General features: G+C 51.5%; 1 protein-coding gene across 2 annotated transcripts in view; it reads right to left on the bottom strand.

Moving 5' to 3' along the window:
• Positions 1-23,815, bottom strand: part of ABHD12 (abhydrolase domain containing 12, lysophospholipase) — a 70,787-nt gene that overhangs the window by 1,169 nt on the left and 45,803 nt on the right. Inside the window, exons 2-12 of one of the 2 annotated variants that reach the window (XM_026016334.2) lie at positions 23,389-23,513; positions 15,446-15,551; positions 12,617-12,736; positions 9,819-9,849; positions 8,220-8,265; positions 6,092-6,221; positions 4,944-4,981; positions 4,442-4,521; positions 3,222-3,304; positions 1,313-1,391; positions 282-409 (exon numbers count right to left, since the gene is read on the bottom strand). In XM_026016334.2, coding sequence (XP_025872119.1) covers positions 282-409; positions 1,313-1,391; positions 3,222-3,304; positions 4,442-4,521; positions 4,944-4,981; positions 6,092-6,221; positions 8,220-8,265; positions 9,819-9,849; positions 12,617-12,736; positions 15,446-15,551; positions 23,389-23,513 — 966 coding nt within the window. Of the gene's footprint in view, positions 1-281; positions 463-1,312; positions 1,392-3,221; positions 3,305-4,441; positions 4,522-4,943; positions 4,982-6,091; positions 6,222-8,219; positions 8,266-9,818; positions 9,850-12,616; positions 12,737-15,445; positions 15,552-23,388; positions 23,514-23,815 lie in introns of both variants that reach the window. The other variant, XM_072727398.1, reaches the window with a different exon arrangement.

Consider the following 23,815-nt stretch of genomic DNA (forward strand, 5'->3'; position numbering starts at 1 on the left):
TGAGGCCAAACAGGCTTCTGGGAGCTGGCCTGGGGTCTCCCATGTGCTATATGCCCCAGGCCGGCCCCAACAGCTGTGTGGGCACCACAGGGTCTGGGGTGCCCCCCGAGGTGGGTGTCTACACAGCCTGCACAACCCACGCCTAGGGGAGTCACTGCCCTGTGTGATTGTGGCAGCAGTCAGCACGCAAGCCCTCTGTGGAGATGGAAGGCTCTTGAGTGACAGGAACGCCTGGCCTAAGCCTTCACCACCCAGTGAGTCCCGGGTGGGGGATATCTCACCTCAGTATCCGTGGAAGCTCAGGGCTCTTGTAGATGTACTTGTGCCTGTAGCCAAGGTCTGAGTGAAAGGGGATAAACTGAACTTTGAAGTCTCGGAAGCTTCGAGATGGAGCAGCGATGTTGTAGAGCTGGCACAGGGGAGACATGACGGGTCAGCACCCACAGGCACCTGGTGGTCCCCCTGCAGGCAGGGAGGCCGCTATCCCGGGAAGAGAACCGGAGCACCCCACCAACAATGCTGCTACCCTGCAGCCAGCCTGGCCAGGGCTGCTGATGAGCACCCAGCCCCCAGCACCTCAGCTAGGGACCCCATCCTCACACCTCTCTCCCAGGTGGCCCTTCCTCAGGGGCGGCCAGCCGTGAGGGGCGCGCTGGCCTGACGGCTCACCCCGGGGCCGGGCTGAGGCCCAAGCAGTGCTGCTGGGCGGCCTGTGCCGGCTACAGGGGGCTTTAGGGGAGGACACCTGCCCGCTGGCACCCCCGGCCCCAGCATCGCCACGCCAGGCAGAACGTCCCCCACGACACTCAGCGACACATCTAACGCTCTCTCCCGGCAGCAAAGGCAAAGCAAACTCAGCAAAAGCAAACATGGAGGCCTCACAACACTATGGTCCCCGACAGCAGTCCAACCCCCAAGGTTGTGTATCCAGTGTACCGACTGCGACCCCGCGCTGCGGCCGGGGCATCCTCTCCCCTGAGAGTTCTCTCCCTCTGGCCAACCACCGTGAGCCCTCCTGGCTAAGCAGCTAGTGGTCAGGCTCCATCAGGCCAGGACCCCTGCACAGGGGCTAGGACCCCCCCTACTCACCCTCTCCTCTCCTTTTGCCATCACCGAACATACTGGTCAAGAAGCCCACACCCTCTGACTGCTCTGTGCTCACAAGGTGTCACCCGTCGGCCCCCACCCAAGTCTCCTTCAAAAGGGGCACCTGCCAGCAGCAGAACCCCTGCACATGCACGTATGCCCGGCCTGGCCTCAACGGGAAGCTGCAAGCCACCCGCCCGCACCAGGGGCAGCACCTGACACCCACCTTTCTGCCAAGCTGGAAGGGCACGACCGGGTCATCCTCTGCGTGCAGGATAAGCAGGGAGCAGGAGATGTGCTTCACACTGCGGGAGGACATGGGGCTAGACCACAAGCCCAGGAGAGGACTGGGGCCTCAGGCCTGCCTATGGCAGGCACCTGACTTCAGTGCGGGCTTCGCCATGGTGCTCACGGCTAGAATCCCACTGGCTTTCAGTAGAGAACTAAAAGTTGATTTTGTTTTTTTAAAGATTTTATTTATTCATGAGAGACGCAGAGAGAGGGGCAGAGACAGAGGCAGAGGGAGAAGCAGGCTCCATGCAGGGACCCAGGATCACGGGACCCCAGGATCACGGGACCCCAGGATCACACCCTGGGCCCAAGGCAGATGCTCAAACGCTGAGCCACCCAGGCGTCCCTAAAAGTTGATTTCTTAGATGTTTGTAGCACCATCTATTCAGTCAAGTCTAGAGATCAATTCATTCACCAAATTTGCCCCCTGTGTATTTTCTGGAAATTAAAATGATTATTTCTGCCACTAAATATATTCTTTGAAATTTACAAAACAAGATAATTTAAATGGGCCAAGAAATTTATTGCAAATGAATGTTTACTAAAAAAGCCCACACTCTCTAACCTTTGTTAAAAATGACATTCAAGGTCACCCTGTTTACAAATAAATTAATGTTTTCAACAGGTTCACAGATCCAAGCCTTCTAGCAAACCACAGATGGGCCTGGTTCTGGTGGTTCCAGACTGATCTGGGGGCTCCATGAGGGCAGCACTGGGCAAGCCTGGCACCTGGCAGGACCTGGGCCAGGAGACTCGTCACCCCACAGACACCCGGCCTGTCTGGCACTCTGTGCTTCTGCTACTGGTGCACATACCCGCTCCCCCTGCCCTCTGCTTCCAGGGAGGGGCCTTTCTGCTGTGAGGGTCACACTTTGACAGTGGAATCTTTTTAGGATTTCCACTGTAAACAGTACATCCTAACCTTTACCCACCTCTAGAGAAGGCCAAGTTCACCCGATGTCACCTGCTGTCACCTCAGAGCCGCCCATGGAGGGGCTTGTGACTCCCAGTGGGGGAAGCACGACCAGCCCCCCAACTCTCAGCCAGGAGCATGGCCAAGGGGCAGCTTCGGGGGGCCCAACACTCACTGTGGTGCTTGTGGTTGGAATCCAGGTTTTTTCAGATTATTCTTCTCTAAGTTCCAAAACAATATTTATAAATAAGCAGGTTTTGTGCCTATGTCTACTCAAATTTTAGTTTTAGAACCAAAATACATAATTAAGGGGAAAAATATTCCATTTTTCACATTTACTTCAAAGTGTAAATTCTTAAATGTTAACTGAATATTTATTGTTTTTTAAGATTTATTTATTTTAGAAAGCGAATGGGGAGGGGCAGAGGGAGAGAATCTCAAGCAGATCCCAGCTGAGTGCAGAGCCTGACATGGGGCTCAATTCCCCAACCCTGAGATCAGGGCCTGAGCCGAAACCAAGAGCCGGATGCCTAACTGACTGAGACACTCAGGCACCCCAAGAGAAATATTTTAATAGTGAACTTTGTAACATCTTTCTATACCAAACATACGTCAAAAGGCTGAGGCAGCATCCTCTTTGAGTGACAGTTCCTGTTACTGCTCTAGAACCTGTGGGGAGCTCTGGTTCTGAGGGACTATTGTCAAATAAAACCTCCATACAGACATGCTGTCTCCCTGTTGCTTTACCACCACTACAGTCTTTTCAAATCCCTTCTCTCCCATTTGCAGCTCACAGCCTGATGTGCCCCCTACAAAGGCTGGATGGTTAGAGGAGAACCCCAGTATTCAGAATCTGGTGAGGGTGACTGGTCCTGGGGGTTCTCAGTGTTTTTTTAAATTGAAAAATGAGGTATTGTACTGCAGTACTTACTTTTCATCATTTGCAAATTTAATTCCGCTGCTTGTAATGGGGTCGAGGAAGAACCAGTCAAACCCAGGGAAGTATCGATATATCTGAAGGCGACATGGAAACAAGAGAGGCAGAGGCACCGGTTACAACAGCCACAGAGAAGGCTGGGATCAAGGGTTTAGACAGGCTGCCAAGTGCCCAAAGGTCTCCCCTACTTCCGAGTGGACTGAGCTGAGGCCACACCACCCCTGCCACTGGACCACAGCCTCCCTGCTTGAGAGGCTCCTGAACTGGCCTGGCATGGCTGTCCCCAAAACAGGCTCCCATGCCACAGGGCAGCAGCTGGGCAGAACCAGCTCTGAGACAATGCCTCCCACAGACACTAGGGCCTCCAGCCCTGGGAAAACGAGTCCATGTGACTTGGGAGTAAAGCAGCATCAGAAGAGACTATACAGGACTCCTCTGGTCGCCAGGACACAAGGCCTACAAGACACAGCGGGACACAGAGAAGACTCTCTGGGCCAGGCTTGGAAAGGGAGGGTCCAGGGCCTCAGTCTCAGCATGTAAGGAGGGCCTGATTCACCTGGAACCCCCACCAGCGTTCGCCCTAGGTGTTAGCTGGAGCCACACCTGGGAGAGCCTGGCTGCCGAGCACCATCCATGTGTGCAGGGAGCAGGGCACCCACCAGCTCCAGGTCTGAGGAGGCAGGCACCGGCCTGGGCAGAGCTCCGGGGTCAATGAACCCTGGTGGGGGTTCCAGGGAGGCAAACCACGCCAGAGGCAAGGCCTCCCAGGGGCCTATTGTCCTTGGACAGTCCAACTGTGAACCTGTGCTTGTGCCTGGCCACAGAGTTTTAAAATTCCAGGCAGCTCCGTATTCAGGCCAGTGCCCTGAACTAAACAAGGATTACATTTTAACACAATCTGCATTTCTCCAAATATTTAAATGATAATTCCTATGATTTTTATTATTTATTTATTAAATATTTTATTTATTCATGAAAGACAGAGAGAAACAGAGACACAGGAAGAGGGAGAAGCAGGCTCCCTGCAGGGAGCCTGATGCAGTACTCGATCCCAGGACCCAGGATCACGACCTGAGCCAAAGTTAGATGCTCAACTGCTGAGCCACCCAGGCGTCCCCCTATGATTTTTATTTTATACTTACTTTCTTAAGAGTTACCCTTATAGTAATCATTTTAATAATAAAAAGTCAATTTTTAATAAGATCTGTACTTGCCACTGAGAATGGATGACTCTTAGCTTCCTCACGGATATTAGTGAATGGAGATTCCAATATAAGGGCATCTGGAGGTGTCTCTAGATAAATACAACAAACAGGGAGCTATGAGGTGGGCAAGGCACCCCCACAGAGGCCCATGGGAGACACTGGTCCCCCAGACTTTGCCCCATCGGCCCCCGCACTGTTGGTGTGTGAAGAGTGCTCCCAGGGGACCGTTGGGTGGCTGTGATTTGCTCCCTAGAGCCACACCTACTGACACTGTGTATCGGGAGCTCAGCCCTAAAGAGGCTCTGCCAGGTGCTCTAGAATCCAGAGGGAATGTGGGCGTGGGTCAGTTGAGGCCTTACCCAGACCCTGGTCTCAACGCCTGCCCCTGGGGCTGTGACACGACACCAAGCATGGCTGCGTGCTGCTTGTCCACCAGCATCCAATTCCCAAGCACCCACAGTGGAGCCCACACCCACGCAACCAGGGCTCACATGTCCACACAAGCCCCTACCTCGCTCACAGAGGCGCCGCACCAGATTTGTCGCCACCCTGAGAAGGGAAAAAGAAACAGTTCAGGTGAATGACGAAGGAAGCTGTTTGAGATGAAACCAATCTGGTTTTCAAAGTGAACAAGAAGCTGTTGGACCTGTGGGGCGGTTGGTGGGGCGTGGGGGAGGGTGTGGACACAGATGCCCTAGGACGTGGGTGGGCCCTACTGCCCCTGCCACCAGCCGCCCCCCTCAGCCAAGGATGGTGCTGACACCCCCTGGACCTCCCGCCACCCCAGGACTGCACTGGGAGGGTCCCGTGCAGACCGCCACAGCAGGATGGCCTGCTCCTGCTCTGCCCGGGCTCCTGTGGCAGGCTCCACTCACTCTCCCCGGCACCACCCAGCCCGCAGCCCCCGCCCCGACTGCCGGGTGCTGTCCGAGCGAGGTAAGCAGCAAGGGGAGGCAGCAGCTAGGGTCACTGCCCCCAAGGAAGTCCCGCTCGAAACAGGATGGGTGCCAAAGGTCTCAGGACTCTGGGCAATGACAGCCCCGCTCCTTTTACAGACGCCTCTGGACCTTCCATCAGCAGAGGCAATTCAGGCAGCCCCAAATGCAACATTAAACTGTTTTCCCATCTTCGCAGATGTAGGAAGGGAACCACCCGCTGATTCTCCCCCAGGTTCTTTCTTGGGTGAGTCAAACACAGGCTAAGTGGCCAACGCTGTTTACAAACGTGCCCAGTTTGCATGTAATCAAGGCCCAGCACTTGGGTATCCGAGCCAGCACGCACCCTCCAGAGCCAGGAGGTGCAGTCTTTGTGCATCCAGGACTCAAGCCCCATCTCACGTTGCTCTAAAGACATCTCTCTGGGTGCACCCCTGGAATGGAGGCAAGCGCGCCTGTCTCCCGGCAGAGGGCGATGGCCTCCCCACCACTGCCTGGGTGTGTCTCAGATCATTTCTTGGGTTGAGGAGTTAAAGTAGCTCCAACTCTTTATGGGTTTTGTGGTGCTTCATCCCCTACCCTCATCAGGGGAATAAGGGCTGAGGCATGTTGGGACTCATGGTGTCATGGATCCAGAAGCCACAGGGCACTCTTGGAGAGACTGGATAGAAAGTGGCCCCATGAAGACCTGCTCCCCCAAGGCTCCACCATGCTGTGAACTCACCCAGTGCCTAGGGAATGACCCCAAATATACACAGGGTTGTCTCCACTCCGGGCTTTGATCCAGTCAAAAACATGGAGTGCATCATAGGTCATGCCTCGCTCTGATGGGGTTCCTATTGAGTCACCCCAACCTGGCAAGGGAGAAACAGCAAGAGGAGGAAGTCAAATCCAGCCTGTGGAACATCCAGAAGAGCAGACTCAACCCTTCTTTCTCAACATGCAGCCCGGGCCTGTCGGGGACAAAGGAAGTCTCTGCCACCATCATCCACAACCCCATGCAAGGGGTATCTGGGCAAGCCCCCTCCTACTTCTCCCATATCTTTACCCCATTACAATTCCTGAACCCAGCCACGCACACACCCTTGTCCAAAGTCCCGATGAACAACTGACAGGACAGACAGACCCACAGATTCCTGCGGGCAGATGGCTCGCTGGTGGGTGGCCAACGTGATGGGCCAGCGAGAACCCACCCTGTCCAGGGGCCTCTGCAGGACAAGGAAGGGAGCCCACGACCAGCTCAGCCCAGCTGAGGACAGATGTGGGGAGTCAGGCTGGAGGCAGGGGCAGGATTCCAGGCTCAGGACAACTCTGACCCAGAAAGGGAAGAGGGTCCTAGAAGAGTAGAGGAAAGCTAATCATCTCTGCTCCTAGACCACATCTTCCCCCAGAGCCCTGCCCCAGGCTCTTGGAAAGGACAAATGCCACTGTCGTTTCTAGCAAGTCAGCAGTGAGTCATCATCAAGTGATCTGAAAACACAAGGCTCAGAAAGAGCCAGTTCTGCTGCATAAGCACACCCACAGTTAGTGAGCACAATGAGCTGCTTCCCCTGGGCACTCTGGATGCCAGATTAGGGGAGAGACGAGGCCTGATGAAAGGCCCAGGTGTGGACACGAGGGACACAGGGACGCAGACATGCAGAGCCCCCAGGAGAACTGGAGTAAGGAGGTGCTACAGAGGGGCACAAGACAGTGACACAGCTGCCTCTCTCTCACCGTGAGGTCTCTAGCGCCCCACAAGAGCAGAACACCCTGTAGCACGGAGAAAAGAGTAAGTGGGCTACTTTCTAGATCCTTATGTGCAGTTTTTCCCAACCCAGAACTTTCGAACGCTTTTCCATGAAAGAACCTTCCATGCCACAGGCAGAGTAAGGCCCCCAGAGGTCCCATCCACATGTCTGGAGCTGGGGACTGTGTGAGATTATGTGGTTGGGGGAGGGGGAGGATGCAGAAGGGATTCAGGACGCTGATCAGCAGATCTGAGATGGGCAGCAACGGCTCTCAGGCGCCGGCACAGTAGTCATATTGTGAGTAATCATATTGTCTACACAATGCACGGCAGAGACAGAAGCCAGGGTCGGGGAGCCCAGGCCCAAGGACAGCTCTGAGAAGCTGGACAAGGTAAGGGACCTCCTGAAGGGACTGGCCCTGCCAGCACTTGGACATTAGCCCAGCGGCTGAAGATTCTGGACTTTTGGACCTCCAGAACTGCAAAATGAATCTGTGCCCTTTTAAGACGGCACATTTGTGGTAATTTGTTACAGTGGTAAGAAGGAACTAACACAATGCCCACGCTCACTGCCTGAAAGCGTGGACACCACCACCCTCGCCAGCAGGTCGAACCAAGCCTGCTGCCGCTGAGACTCCAGGAGGCTGCTCACAGCCTACAGGAGATGGTCTGTCGTCTCTTCAGCACCAAGCCCTCTAACTCATTCAAGAAAGAAAAATCACTCGGCCGAGGAAGAATCTTCCTTCTCTCTCAATAGTTCTTTTTCCCGCTTCTAGAACTTCAACAAGACCAGCTCCCCTGCCCATAAGTCATGTCTGATGACCAGCTTTGGAGGAGTCAAAGTCCAGGAAAGAAAACCCAGCCTTTTCTGCACATAAAACGTGGCCGATAGAGACACGTGCAAGGGCTCCAGGCACCAAGGCCTCCCCTACAGGAGGGGTGTCCCTGGCGGCATGCAGGACACACAAAGGGGCCCGTGTTCCCCCACGACCCCCATACTCGCCATCACTGCAGGGCAGGGCACCGCCCACTGCCAGCACCACCTCGGCCTCCCAGGGGACACCCCCTCAGCGGACCCTGCCGTGGGGGGCGGGCTCAGACTCGTCCCTGCATTAAGACTCACCTCTGTAGTCAAAGGTGACCACATGGTAACCAAGGGAACTCAGCACCTGTAGAGTGAAAAATAAATACCTGGGCAACAAATCCACACGTCCTAGATGGAGGGCCACTGGCCTCTGATGACCCCAGCTTGACCTCGGTCTCCAAGCCCCGCACACTGTGCCAGCTGAAGAAAGTCTGCCCCTAGGCTGCCCCATCCTGTAACCGCACGTCCGCTGCTGCTACAGGGCACACGGACGCCCTCCGGCCCGGCGGGACACAGAAAGATGGCTCTCTGCAGCTCAGACCAACAGTGCACCCCCGTGCCCTCACGGGCTCATGGGCAGCCGCCTTCCAGGAGAGATACCCAGAGACCAGGGACCCAGAAGGAGGGCTCTACAGTCAGGGTGCAACCCAGCATCTCAGACATTAAGGTTTTTGTTTTTTTTCCAGACATTAAGCTTTTGTCAAATCTTTCCTTATAAAAACAAAATCCCTCTAAGACCACATGATCTCCTGGGTTAGGTGATAGAGTCCCCGCCTGAGCTCTCCTGGGGTGTGTCCAAGGCCAGGTGAAAGTGGGCAGCCACCAGCACCCCCAGAATCACCTCAGGGAGGTGGTGTGCCTCCTCCAGGACCTCAGCAGGGACCACAGCTCTGCAAGCACATGTCCACCCTGACATGAGCCAATTCTGCCGGGGAACAAACCCTCTACAGCCCACAGCAGCCCTCACCCTTGATGCAGGAGGCACAGAGGACAAGACGCAGGTGCTTCCTGGCATTCTGTCCCTCTCTGTTGGCTTAGCCACTGCAGGCGTCCCTTCTGTGAGGGAGGATGAGGAAGATGGCCCTGGGGCCACAGTACCTTTCCAGCTCTGACACTCGAGCTTCCAAAAATGATCACCAAGCAGCAGCGAGAGTCTGAGTGCTGGGAGACCCGCAGCCCCTCCGTGGTGGGCCTGAACCCAGGCTCCAGGGAGGGACCTGGCCGAGCGGAGCTCCAACCTGCAGCGAGCTGCAGGACCGTGGCTCCCTGGCCCTCGGTGCTCTCCAGTCGTGCCAGAGGAGAAATGCAGCACGTAACAATTTCATTGCCAATATCTGCTATATGATCCCCAATGTCCCTCATTCTGCTCTGGAAGCTTTCCCTGGAGCAGCATGACAGGGAAGCACTCCATGGCAGAAGCGGCCACGAGGCATCGCCATCAACCCTCTCACAAGGGCTGAGGGACCCCCTGCCGTTCACGCCTCCTGCAAGGGCGGCGGGGAAATAACACTGTGGTGACTTCTTTCCTTCCTATACCACATGCACACCACGGGCCTGCCACACACACTGTGCACGCGGCTCTGCCCTTCCTATGCCCTGCGACCACAAATTTGCCCGCCAAACACCCTGCGAACACCGCTCGGTCCTACACTATGTGGATACCACTGCCCAGCATCACCCCACGCTCTCTGCCCTCCCGGCAGCATCAGCCCTCCCAGCATCACCCACCCCACCCTCCTGGCATCACACTGTGCACACCACTCTGCTTGTCCTATACTGTGTGGACACCACTCTGCCCCCCACACAGCCTGTGGACACCACTCTGTCCATCATACACTGCGTGCTGTCTTCACCTACCTTATAAAGCTCCACCCGATGGTCGCCTCCTCTAGAGCGTCAAGGAAAAGGAAACAAGAATGGGTGTTAGCACATCTTCTCAAAAAGGCAGGCCCCAGGTCAGCACTGGAGTGTCTGGGTCCTTAGTGACTTGGTCCCCAAATCCATACAGGGAGGGTCAATGGTGGTCAGGTGACCTCCTCTGCAGGGCGTCATCGTGGCTCTATGCTTGTTTCTGGCAATACTGAGACAAGCAAGGGATAGTCTTAGCACTTTGGGGATATTTCTTAATTATTACCTTCTACTATTTTTGACCAGGTGATATACAGGTACAATAGAAAACCCCGAAGACACAGCAAGAAACACTCCTGCCCAGCATGCAGCCCCCCAGCTCTCCAGTGACCAGCATGTAGGCAGAAGTGAAAGTGCTTCTTAACTCAACACACACTCACAGGGACCTGCCACAGCCAATTCCAGTACTCTTTTTAGCAGTGGTTCACTTTCCTTCTCTTGCAGTCAGTCTGGCTCTTTCCTGCCTGCTGTGAACCTAAGTTTTGCTGCCATTGCCATATACCCTTCTGCGTATGTGCGCTCCACGTGTGGAATGCGTTCCTACACATAGAACTGCTGGGTGGAAGGTGTATGTGATTGTAAGCTTGACGACTGCTGCCCAGGCATCTTCAGAGGGGTCCTGGCCCATCTCCCAGCCTCACACCCACAGATTAGATTATGGTGGGCACTTGTCACAGATCTAAACAGGCTTCTATGGATCCCAACTGTTTTGTGTCTCTACTTCTTTGTCCAAGGACTATCTATCCCTTCTCACACTTTGTCTAGTTGTTGGGCAGCCATTACTGTGGATGGACAGCAAAGTGGGGACGAGGTCACCTCAGGCAGGAAAGCCTGTCAGCAGGCGAGCTCACCCTCTCCAGACTTCTCAGTTTTCCTTCTCTAGAGTGAGCACCATGGCCACTGCGGGTGTCAGCAGGGGCAGACAAGGAGTGTCCAGAGAGAGAAAGGCATGAGACAAAGGAGGAAAAGCAATGCATTGTGCCACAGAAATACAAGGGAATGAGTTTCAGGACCAGAAGGAAATACTGCAAAATGTTTCCAGTGATCTTTGGAAAAATTCCTGCTGGCTCTCGTTGGGATTGTTCAAATTTCCTACGTCAAGCAAAAAGAAGAGAGTTTAGCACATGACTCAGTGCACAGCAGTAGCTGAGGACCGGCTCTCGGGGAGTCAGGGCTGCTGCAATCCTGCCAGGCCTGTGGTGGGGAGTGGGGTATGGGGGAAGGGGAAGCACTTCCAAAGTCACAGTGTTCCTTCAAACTGAAGTTTCAGCTGACTTGGTCTTTTTTACCATGTGACTGGTATTGCTTAACTGAATCTTATTCCCAGGAAACTAGAAAATTTGCTCATTTATAGAAAGATGCTACCAGAGCAGTTATAACCACTTGCTCTTTGAAAAGCAGAAGAGAAACCCACTGTGGCCTATCCCAGAAAGAGAAGAAAGCAAACTGCCAAGTGCTTGCATGATTCCACTGCCAAGCACTCTGCTCACCAGGCACACCATCCTCATGAGCCGCACTTCCCAGACTCCCTGCAGTGTGCAGCCTCCCTGCCCTGACACCACCATGATCTCCTTGTTGGTTCTGCCCATAAAAGGACCCGACGCCAAGCCTCCCACAGTGGCCAAGGCGCCACACTGACCCTTATCTGGGCCCTGCGGTGGCCCTGTCTCCTGCCAGCTCCTGCCGGCTCTCTCTCATGCATCCCTAAGGAAGCTGCAACAACGGTGACCCTCCTGGGGGTTTTCAGGCAATGCTCTGTTCAGAAAATGCACCTCCTCCTTCACCCATGCTGTGCTCCCACAGATTCTCCTGAACAAGGTCGACCATGTGGGTAGAAGAAGCCAATTCCCAGCTAACCTGAAGGACATGCCATTAAAACCACTCTTGAAAAGCATCTGGGATAAACCTGAGCAAGGGCATGGCCTGCCATAGACAGTGCGTGCCTCAGCAGCATCCCAGCAGGACACACTGGCATTGCTGGCTTCCAGCTGAGAGAGAGAATTCACACCCATCACCAACCCAACAGCATGGCGGGGCGGCTAGTGTGGCTGGGCTTATCTGTGTGCACTCAGCTGGGATACCTCTGCTTTTAGCTGTCCCACCTTCAATGTCACCTGACTCCTCAGCACTCACTGCCTCTTGCCAGGAAGTGTGCCTCTTCCCCCAGAAGGGCATGCCTACCAGCATGAAATGCCAGACTGCCTCGCCCCTCAGATGGGATGACAAACCAGCCAGTGAACAGGAGACCACACTTCCCAGGGGCGCTGCGGCCCTCAACTATCACAATGACCCCTCACCCACCGGGAACCCTCATTCACTGTGTCACAGGCCCTCCCTCTACCCACCCCAGAGACGTCAGGAAGAAGGGACCCCCTGACTCTGGCCGAGGATCTGGGTCACAATGACAGAGACGCAGCCTCCTCCGCGTCACTCAGGTGCAGCGAGCCCAGATACGGGGCCTCTGGACAATGCTGCCCACATCTGCTTAACACGGGGTGGGGGGGTTCCCCGAGGAAAGTGTACCGGGCCCACCTGGAGGGCAGCTCTGCTGTGCTCTGAGCCTGGGGATATGGCTTCAGGGGAGTTTCACCCTGACCCCTTTCCCACCAAGCCCCTCTGCCTTTTCCTGTGTTCTTGGGATGCTTCACAGCCCCGCTGCCTGCACACTCCCTCACTGCAATGGGTCAGCAGACCCAACCAGGCCAGCACTGCAGAGACCACAAGCCACGTGGGGTCCTCTCCCTCACCTGGTGCCTGCATTCCCATGAAGGTACAGGATGATAGGGTGGCTGGAAGCCAAGGCATCCTCATACCACATCTGGTCCTTTCCTTGGGCGTCCTTCCACCAGACAGCAGGGACAGTGTGCCTGGAAACAGAAGCAGCATGGAGTGGCATGATCAGATGAGGGTGACTGCTGATAGAAAGACACAGGATGAGAGTCACAACCAAGCAGAGAGCAGGACAGGTGGCCCGGGGAGGCAAACTGCCCCCATCACCAAAGGAAAGAACTACAGAGCTCTCAAGCTCTAGAGCTGGCTGCTGACAGCCTAGGTAGATTTTCTGACTTGTACCCAGGCCCCTCTGGGCCACAGAAGCTCCCCCTGGTAGCAGTTGGCCAGGGGTGGGGGTGGGGGTGGAGTTTCTCCCATGTGAACTGGACACTCTGTAAGGTAAGATCTAACCTGGCTTGGTCACCAGGCCTTCACCCAGGCCTCCCACAAAATGAATGCTTAATAAATACTAGCTGAATAACACCATCCCCCCTCACACATACCCATATTTTTAAGCTATACACAATTTAATTCACAACATACTTAAGATAGTTCAGGCTGTCACAGGTGCTAATTCAGCAACACTGATCTTTACAAGCTGGATCAGAAGCCTGGAAATCCTTAAGCACCATTTCTAATGTATAGCACATTGCAGAGCCTGCTCACCTGGCATCTGGGAGCAGACCTGTCTCTGTAGGAGGAGACACTACAGGCGAACATGCTGCATGAGTGACCTGGCAGTCAGCCTGGCTCATCCCACACCTGGCTGGGCAGGTGCACTCTGCCTCTCTAGCCAGAACTACCCCTCAGAGAGATGCTCCAGTGAATCTGAAGTCAGTCCACACCAAATACTGTTAATCCCTGGGGAAGGTCTGAATTAATGAGGTTTTTCTATAAAACACATTCACATTTATTAGCAAGAATTCTTGCAAATATTAAATGGCCATTTTAAAATTTTCTAGCTCTTAAGTTTTGGCATTTCACTTCTTTTTTGGGGCAGTGGGTGGGGCAGAGAGAAGAATCTTAAGCAGACTCCACACCCAGTACAGAGCATGATGTGGGGCTCGATCTCACAACCCTGAGATCACTATCTGAGCTGAAACCAAGAGTCAGATGCTTATCAACTGAACCACCAGGTGGCCTTGGCGTTTAACTTCTAATGTTTCTTTGACCATTTCTAGAGGATCGCATTTTGGGTGGTTCTGATCATAATGATCACTTCTTCAGCAATTACAAACCTATGGGACCGAAAGGCACATTTTAAGGTCTGGAAGCTGATGCACTGCCAAGAGCCAACTGACCCTAAACCAGGGCTCCTAACACAGGCCCCAGAAGCTCCAAGCCAGAGGAGAGGGACCTGTTCCCAGGGCTCTCCTGCCTCCTGCCAGGTGGAGAGTTTACACCCCCAGAGAGGCAGCTGAAGACAAGACCTACTGCTGCCCCAGGGCTTACACTGTCCTCACAACAGCAGAGGGTGCAGACTTGGGCAGCTGGGGCCCAGCAGCACACAGCCTGGTGTCAGTATGTTGAGTCTCTCCATTGTCGTCACTAAGTACAATCTTCTTAGGTGACTGCTGTGAGAGCTTTCAGCCTAAATATCCACAGCACACACACCCCTCTCAGAGTAGACACCCTGAGCACTAGCCACGGAAGAGGTCCTCATCTTCACCAACAATCCCTGTCCCATCTCAAAGTACAGACCACACTAATCAGCGGGAAGGCCGACTAATTCCCAACCAACATGCTCTGAGCAAAGCACATCACACTTCTGACCGAAGACATGAGAGCAAAGTGTCCCAGGTGCACACATTGGTCAGTAAATACAGGACTGAATTAAACCAGAAATAACAAAAGCCTAATCCCAGCATCAGCTCCTACAGCAGTAGGAGCATTTAATGTTCTCTACCCAGGACCACAGATGTGGCTACAACCCTTCACAGCCCACAGCACTTCACCCTGAAGCATCTCCCATGCACAGCACTCTTCTGTGAGGGCAGAGGGAGACGTCACAGCTACTGAGAGAAACCCCGCTAAAGGGGTAGGGATGCCAGGCTACCTCTGAGAGAAGACAGAAAATGAAACAGAAAACTTGGTCATTTTTAATTTAGTAGCAAAAACATCCACTTGTCCGTAGGGAAAAGCAAGAAAACACATTCCAAGGGAACAGAAAGAAGTCATAGGACTTAAGTCCCACTTAAATTTGTGACTCGGGGGATCCCTGGGTGGTTCAGCAGTTTAGTGCTTGCCTTTGGCCCACGATGTGACCCTGGGGTCCCGGGATCGAGTTCCACATCAGGCTCCCTGCATGGAGCCTGCTTCTCCCTCTGCCTGTGTCTCTACCTTTCTCTCTCTCTCTCTCTCTTTTCTCCCCCCCCCCATGAATAAATAAATAAATCTTAAAAAAAAAAAAGAAAGCAGCTTATTTAAAAAAATAAGAAATAAAAAAATAAATTTGTGACTCAAAAGAGTCAATACAAGAGGCAAAGGCCACATTATCAGTGGCTGGAAGCGCTGCATGTAAAGACACTCAGCTGTTCTCAAGGTCCAGACATTCCCTTGTCTGAGGAGACAGGGGCTCCCGTGCTCACATTTCTTCCTTCTCCCTGGAAGTAAGGCTCTTGCCCACAGACAACCCGGTTCACACAGCCTTCGCTGTCTCAAAGCCTCGGAAGAGCTAGTGCCGTCTCATCGTGCTCCATTATGATCAAACTTAGCCAAGATCTCTGCTTTGGAAACGGAGGGGGAGGGTAAAAACGGATGGGCAATCGTCCTGGGCAATCCCGGCCATGCTGCCGCCCACTCACCAGACTCCAATGGTCACATCTTCCTCTGGCTGGAGGTAGTAATTACACGTGTGATTCAAACCTTGATCCTGTGGTTTTTTCAAGTCAATGAAATAGGGAACCCTCACTGTGGAGGACAAAGAGATGGAAACCAAGATTAGTGGGGGCAGACGGACACACATGTACATGCACAGCAGATGCCAAGCTCTCAGGAAGTGCTGAGTCCTTTCCAACCCAAGGCAGCCCAGTCCACACAGCCCTCCGGCCTCAGGTGCAGGGCTGGCAAGCAAGCACAGGAACACTGTGAGCATGCCGGCACATCCCTTAGCAAGGGCAAGGTCTGAGCACAGATGGACCCCCTGATGGTTGCGGTTGTGTATGGTTTTTTCTGGGTTTTTTTGTTTGTTTGTTTGTTTTTGAGAGAGTGTGAGAGAGAGAGAGAGTGAACATGTGAGGAGGGGAAGGGACAGGAGAGAAAGAGAATCTGAAGCAGATTCCACACCCAGTATGGAGCCTGACAGAAGACTCGATCTCATGACCCTGAGATCATGACCTGAGTTGAAATCAAGAGTCGGATGCTTAACCAAGTGAACCAGGCACCCCAAAGATGGAAAAACTTAAAAAAAAACAAAACAAAAAAAGTTGAGGTGAGATTTACTCACTTTATAAAATGGCGACTCCCAAAAGGGCAGGGTGGTCCTGACCTCTAGCCAATCCCACCTTACATAAGGGAGTCACACACATCAGCACAGTTTTCTCCGGCAAAGAAAGTAGTTTCATTACGTAACTGCACATATCCACATGGCACAAAAGCCAAACATGCTCATCTCCTACTGCCGTCCCATTCCTGAGCCACAAGCATTGACCTCCCACCTCAGGGCCTTTTTTTTTTTTTTTTTTTTTTTTAATTTTTATTTATTTATGATAGTCATACAGAGAGAGAGAGAGAGAGAGAGGCAGAGACACAGGCAGAGGGAGAAGCAGGCTCCATGCACCGGGAGCCTGATGTGGGATTCGATCCCGGGTCTCCAGGATCGCGCCCTGGGCCAAAGGCAGGCGCCAAACCGCTGCGCCACCCAGGGATCCCACCTCAGGGCCTTTTTGCACTTACTGTCCTCTGCATCTGAGTACCCTCCCGCCACATTTAGCTCTCATTCCTCAAATGCCCACTGCAGCTTGCTACACGTCTGCTGAAGAAATGAAATACCCACTCATGAGGACATGGGGATGCACATGCTCATTCCCCAGAAATTCCCTGACCACGCAAGGAAAGAAATCCTTCCACGAGGGTGGTTTTTGTACCTCCGGCTTCTTAACCCACCTCTTCCCCAAGAAGAAGACTAAATTTTTAAAACTTTATTACTTTCTCCAAAAAGAAAAAGGGCCATGACAGGAAGCGGCACCACATGTCCTGGTGCTTCCCACCATTCCTGCGCTGTGCGTGTGTGCCCTCTCGCAGCACCTCCTGTGACAAACACACCACCTCTTCCATTCTATAGCTCCGTTAGCCACCAGCTCACACATCACAGGCCTAGGACTTACATGCAGGCGGCCTGACTCCACAGCCCACACTCCTGACCCATCACACAGGAAGGAAGGTAATGGTAAATGATCCTGACTGGCCCTCATGTCCTCAGGACATTGATGTGTGCCCTCCCCTACCCCAGAATACACTGCAGTCCCAACCCCCAGCCCATCAGAATGTGGCCTTACTTGGAAATAGGGTCTTTACACAGATAATCAAGTTAACATGAGGTCAGAAGGTGGACTCCAATCCAGTATAGGTGGTGTCCCTATTGACAGGGGAAATTGGGATACAGACAAGGACAGACGAGGACAGTGTCAAGACAGCAGGAGAGAGCTGTGTGCGGACAGAGGCAGAGGCTGGAGGGGTGCAGCTAGAAGCTGAGGGACACTGCACACTACTGGCCACCACCAGAGGCCAGGAGGAGGCAAGGAAAGACTATGCCCAGAGTCTCAGGGAGCCTGGCCCTGCTGATACCTTCATTTCAGCTTCCAGGCTCTAGACCTGGGAGACAAGAAATTGCTATTGTGTTAAGCCATCTAGTTTGTGGTATTTCTTTTTTTTTTTTTTTTTAATTTTTATTTATTTATTATAGTCACAGAGAGAGAGAGAGGCAGAGACAAAGGCAGAGGGAGAGAAGCAGGCTCCATGCACCGGGAGCCCGACGTGGGATTTGATCCCGGGTCTCCAGGATCACGCCCTGGGCCAAAGGCAGGCGCCAAACCGCTGCGCCACCCAGGGATCCCTAGTTTGTGGTATTTCTAACAGCTGCCTCCAGGGACCAAAGCAGCCGTGTATGGAGGTCAGATTTTACTCTGGCAACAGGACTCAGAGAAGCTCCTGAGCAGAGAGAAAGCTGGCAAGGGCCTCTGTTTCCCATGCTGTTTCAGACGCAGGTACCTCATCCCACAGTGTCCATTCTGGGACACTGGGCCATGCTGTGGAAGCTGGTGGCTGCAGCCTCATGCATCTCATGCACCAGCTCATCATCTGACAACTGTGAATGAAAGGACGTCCTCCATACAACTCTGAAAACCCAAACCCGGCCCCAGATTCCCTTAATTCCACTCATGAGACAGGAGTTATTCACCTCATGTCCCCATGCCAAACAGAAAGTGGGCGTCATCAAGGCTGAGGGCACTTGGCTTCCACCAGCTCAGTGCTCGGGCCTCAGCCTGTTCTATGTTTGGGGGAGAAGGTGGCCAAGCTACTTCCACACTAGCCCAGAGCCCCCAAGAGGACCCCCTACCTGTGAACGGTGTTCACTGAAGATTAGCAGCTAATTCCCAAAGCTTCCAGGCCTGAGGAATTTAGAAACTGAGAAGCTGCCAGATTCTACTTCAGGAAGACCTCATTCCACAAGACTTGTCCTCCCATTCACTTTTATTTCCATTTTAGAAATAATTGTGAAAAAGAAGGCAGTGAATGTATCAAGTCCAGCAGACTTGGTAACAGAGGAACCTCTTGCCTCCAAGTGCCTCTCTTCTCATGGGGCCCCTCCAGAGAGTAGAGGTCCGTGGTCAGTCCTGGGGGGTCAACTCCAGAGACTTGTGGCCAGAGGAACCACTGGCAACCACTGGTCTAAGCAAGCAGAATGCCACAAAGGGATGGGGTCAAGGAGTGCAGGGGTAGGGTTAGATTATATGCCCAGGCCAGAACACACGTCACTCCTACTGGCTGGTAACAGCTGGGTACAAGGGCCCTCTGACCTCCTGTGCTATCCTTTGGCCAATGACCCTCGGGGCCCTGCTTCATTCACAGCGTTGGAGCAGGGACACAGCACAGGGCACACCATAGGGCACATGGCAGGGGCAGGAGTGAGGAGTGTGGGACAGTGACCTGGCCCCTCACTGTTAGCTATGCAAGTTTGGCCTCACATGCAGCTAAGTGCACACAGCCTAGGAACCCAAAACACAGGCTGCTGTGCCTACGGGCCAGCAAGACCCATCCAGCTGCTTCAACCCCACTTCTGGCTTTTCTTCCCTCCCTTCTCCATTATCTACCCTCCAACCCACAAACTATGGGCATGATTTAGAAAGGATCTTGCACAAATGGTCTTCAGTCAATAATAGTGAGTCCATGAATAAATGGAAAACAACCCATTCTATCATCCCTTCTTTAGTCCATCTGCAAATGCACAATACGGTGAGAGGCTACAGCTACTTAGTCACAATGGACACTTCTGACCATCTGGGGATCTTACAAATTGGGGCACCCCCTCATCCCAGTCACAGGTGCACTGGAAGAGGGGTGGTGCCAACAAAAGGAGGGCCAGAGGGCTCTCTGGGTTTTATCAAACTCTAACACTGTGATGGGGGGCTGCCGGGCTTCCATAAAAAGAAAAGGAATAAGAAAGAGTATGGAAGTTCCTCAAAAACTTAAAAATAGAAATATCATATGATCCAGTAATTCCACTACTGAGTATTTACCCAAAGAAAATAAAACACTAATTTGAAAGAATACATGTATCCCCAGCAGCCTTATTTATGATAGCCAAGATACAGAAAAAACCCATGGCTAGACAAATGGATAAGGACAACATGGTACACACACACAACTATTACACAGCCTGAAAAAGGACAATCCTGCCATTTGTGACAACATGGAGTGAAGTAAGTCAGACAGAGATAGACAAATACCGTATGATTTCACTCATATGTAGAATCTAAAACAAAAACAGAAACAAATGAATAAACAAACAAAAAGCAGAATCAGACCTGATCTGTTTGTAAACACAGAGAACAAACTGATGGTTGCCACAGGTGGAGGCATGGGGGATGGGCAAGATAGAGGAAGGGGGGCCCCAGCTTCCAGGTGTGGAGTGAGGAAGTGACGGGGATGGAAGGCATGGCAGAAGGAGTAGTCAATGATATCATAATCATGTTTATGGTAACACATGGTGGCTACACTCATGGTGGAAAGAGAGAAAGCTATTAAGGGTTAAAGAGACTGCTAAAAGGAAAAAGAAAGAGGAAGCTTAAGGATTATTGTCCTGGAGAATGCTGAAGCAGGTTGGCTGGCCTCTGCTTTAAAAACAAATATATAATTCATAAATCTAAATTATTTAAAAAAAAAAAAAAGCCCAAGGAGTTTGGTGCAGGCCTCTGAACTGAAATATTCCTTCTCACCAAGAGATCCTTCTAGATCTGAGGGCAAAGAAGACCAGAGAAGATATCTAGACTTCATTACTCAACCATAAAAAAGCATGGAATCTTGTCACCTAAGGCAATGTGGATGGACCTAGAGGATATTATGCTAAGTGATATAAGTCAGAGAAAGACAGATTTCACTTACATGTGGCATCTAAAAAACAAAATAAAGGAACAAGGAAACTGAAACAAAAAACTGAAACAGACCCATAAATACAGAGAACTGGTGGTTGCCAGGGTTGGGGCCGGGGGGAGATGGGCAAAACAGGGGAAGGAGATAAAGAGGTACAAAGTGCCAGTTAAATACACACATCATGGAGGTGAGATGTCAACACTACTGTGGTAAGTAAGCCTGTCTGCTGACACAGGGTGACTCCACTTACTGTGACAGGTGCTGAGTACCGTACACAATTGTTGAACCTCTGTGCCACACCCTTGAAACGAGCATCATACCATACGCCATCTATATTTCAATTCAGCAACAAGAAAAAGTCATGTAGACTTCGAGACCACAGAATACTGGGCATCAACCACCACCACTGACATGGAATCAGACTTTGGAATCTGAGTAGTGAAAAGCATATATGCTCATGTTTATGTGTAGAGACTCAGACAAAAGAGACCAGCAGGAAATAGATAAGCAACAACACTAACAATTTTCTCAGAATTTAATTTTCTTCTTCACTGCCATTCAGGGCTTTTCAGTTAATCTTCTGTGTTTGGAATGCACATGCAGTTCTTGCTTATGAAAATATATTTAAAGTAGAATAATGCCTTAAATCATAGGTGCTATGCTTTTTCTAAAGCTTATTTATCTGATTCATGAATGTGATTTCAGATAGATTTGATGTGAACTTAAGAATATTCTCTAATTATGTCCTGAGGCCCAAAAGACCATTTGGACTTCCTTTAGAGTCCAAATGGAAATCCACAGGATTGTGATTCCCATTTTGAAGAGAGAAAAATGGAGGTGCTATCCCCAACACACTGGCCATGGCGTGAACTGCCAACCACTGCAGGGTAGCCCTGGAGACCCTCATCCCCCATAGGGGAGGCAGCACAGACTGCTAACAAAACGATCTCTAAAACTGGGTAGTAGGTGACCCCGCTGCCACACAGCAGACACATGTGAGGAAAGGGTAAGCGGCCAGCATCTTCTTATGGAGGTGCAGCTCACTGGACTAGGAGAACCCAAAGCTCTGCTCCTGTGCAACATCCTGCCATTTCATTAAGAAACCAACCAGCAACATTTGTGGGCTGTGTCTAAAGTACTCCAAATAATGGATTAAAAGAAGACCAATTCCATTCCAATATTTGTTGGGACCCCACCATGTGGCAAAGGCACCCAGAGGCCAGCACGCTTGGAAAAGGCAGTCAGGGTCCATCCTGAGGTCTGCCATCAGGCTGTCTGCAGCCCCATAGCTTCATGTTTAATGTAAACCCAAACTCCCTTCTGTGCTAGACTGTGGACCTGTGGACATTTAAGGGTTAAAGTCAGAAAAATCAAAACTCCCTTGATTTTAGTTATGTTGTTGGTTCATTTTAAGTTTGTGCTTCTCACACTGGCCAAAACTCAAGTGGATAAATTCCTCCAGGTTCAGGTATGTTTCTGTTAGCAAAATCAAATGCCTCTTGGTATCCTACAAGTATTTTACACTCGAAACAGCAAATAAAAACAGTTCAGATTTACAAAGTATTAAACACGGACTTTACTATTTTTCCTCCTCCTCCTAGTCCTCTTTGAGCAGAAAGTCCCTTTTTAGCAAGTGACTCCTAAGTTCCTGTGATCAAGCTCACTGTAGATTTAGCAAGCCTAGGGATCCCTGGGTGGCGCAGCAGTTTGGCGCCTGCCTTTGGCCCAGGGCGCGATCCTGGAGACCCGGGATCGAATCCCACGTCAGGCTCCCGGTGCATGGAGCCTGCTTCTCCCTCTGTCTCTGCCTCTCTCTCTCTCTCTCTCTCTCGATGACTATCATGTATAAATAAAAATTAAAAAAAAAAAAAAAAAAAAAGATTTAGCAAGCCTAACTCATCTGTACGCCCAGGTAGTCATACTGCCGGCCCAGTGCCACCCCTATCGCCCTGCTTGTCCCAGGCCACAGTCACACACGGGCCATCTCAACTGACCTGTCTGTCCTCCCTGCTCACCTCTATCCTCTTCCCTCTCCCTCCTCTCTATTGGCAACCCTGCTGCCTCCTTCTAGGGAATCAAACCCAGCTTTCAAACCCCTCCTCCCAAATACACAAGGTTCAAACGTACTCTTTGCAAACCAACAACTAAGAGCATGCACACAGCCCACCTCAACTGGTTCAGATGCTACCCACCCCCGAGCTGAAGGCCATCACTTATGGAGTACCTGCTCTGTGTGCCAAGTACCATGCTCTATCCTCAAACTAATACTTGCACACCCAGCCTCTTCCATCCTAGCCTCATCTTGTAGGTGTAAAATGATGCTCCCAGCAATTATGTACCTGGGAGCCCTCTGCCTTCTATTTCCTAAGCTTGAGACTTCTGGACCTTTCTCTCCCACTTGCACAAAAGTAAATACACAGTGTGAAAAAAAACCACCTTTGGAACACACAAGGTCTAAGTTAACTCAGGGAGACTACAACACCTATAAAGCCAGCATATAATTCCACAGAAACCAAAGCATGTCAGGCTGATTCCCCGCCCCGCCCCCCCCCCCCAAAAATGTCATGGGCTACTTGGGTAGCTCAGGGTTAGGCGTCTGCCTTCAGCTCAGGTCACAATCCCGGGGTCCTGGGATGGAACCCTGTGTCAGGGTCTCTGCTCAGTGGGAGTCTGCTTCTCTCTCTCTCCCCCTGCCCCTCCCCCTGGCTCATGCTCTCTCTTGTGCTCTCTTTCTCAAATAAATAAATAAATAAATAAATAAATAAATAAATAAATAAAGTCTTTAATAAAAAAAGAAAAAGAAAAAGTCCTAATTATTTTTTTAAGGTGATCACTTTTCAGTGGTCATCTTTTCCAAGGACAGTGAGCCCCCTAGATGGCACAAGAGCAGACCACCTGCAACACAACCCTCTTAACATCGTTACCACAGCAGCTGAAGGACCCCAGCCGTGCAGGAGTTACCTGTGCACCCAAGGGTCAGCCCTGGAGAGCAGCACAGTCACTGCAGCAGCAGTGACCTGAGAAGGGGCACAGGGAACTTTCTGGGCAATAGAAATGTTCTATTTCTTGATCTGGGTGGTAGATATATAAATATATAAATCATCATGCAAATGAACTCTTACTAAAGTTAAAGGCAAAGTGGGCACATGGCACTTACCAAAATTCAAGAAAATCAGTTTGGCCTGTATCCCAGGACACAGTTTGATGAGAAATGGAATGGCAACATACAACCCCAGAACACAGAGAAGTATCTTCTTCATTCGGAACCACAGGCCCTTTCGCCTGCAAGAGAAGAGCAATTAACAGGTCAAAGACTGTAGTCCAATTTTGCTACCGTTTATTAATAGCATTATCAAAATCACTAACCAAAATCCACATGCAGTGTTCCCCATAATAATTGTGCCAGTAATAAGATTCCCACCTGCTTTTGTTAAAATTATTATTTTAGACAGTCTTTCCATTTGAGCTTAGAACTCTCTATTGTGGGGGTAGGGGAAGGGTACGTATTTTTCTCCCCAAAAGCCAAGGGACTGGACCATCTTGATGATTTTCTATGCCCACCCTGGGATCAGAACACAGCACAG

This window comes from Vulpes vulpes, chromosome 11 (assembly GCF_048418805.1).
Source record: "Vulpes vulpes isolate BD-2025 chromosome 11, VulVul3, whole genome shotgun sequence".
NCBI lineage: Eukaryota > Metazoa > Chordata > Mammalia > Carnivora > Canidae > Vulpes > Vulpes vulpes.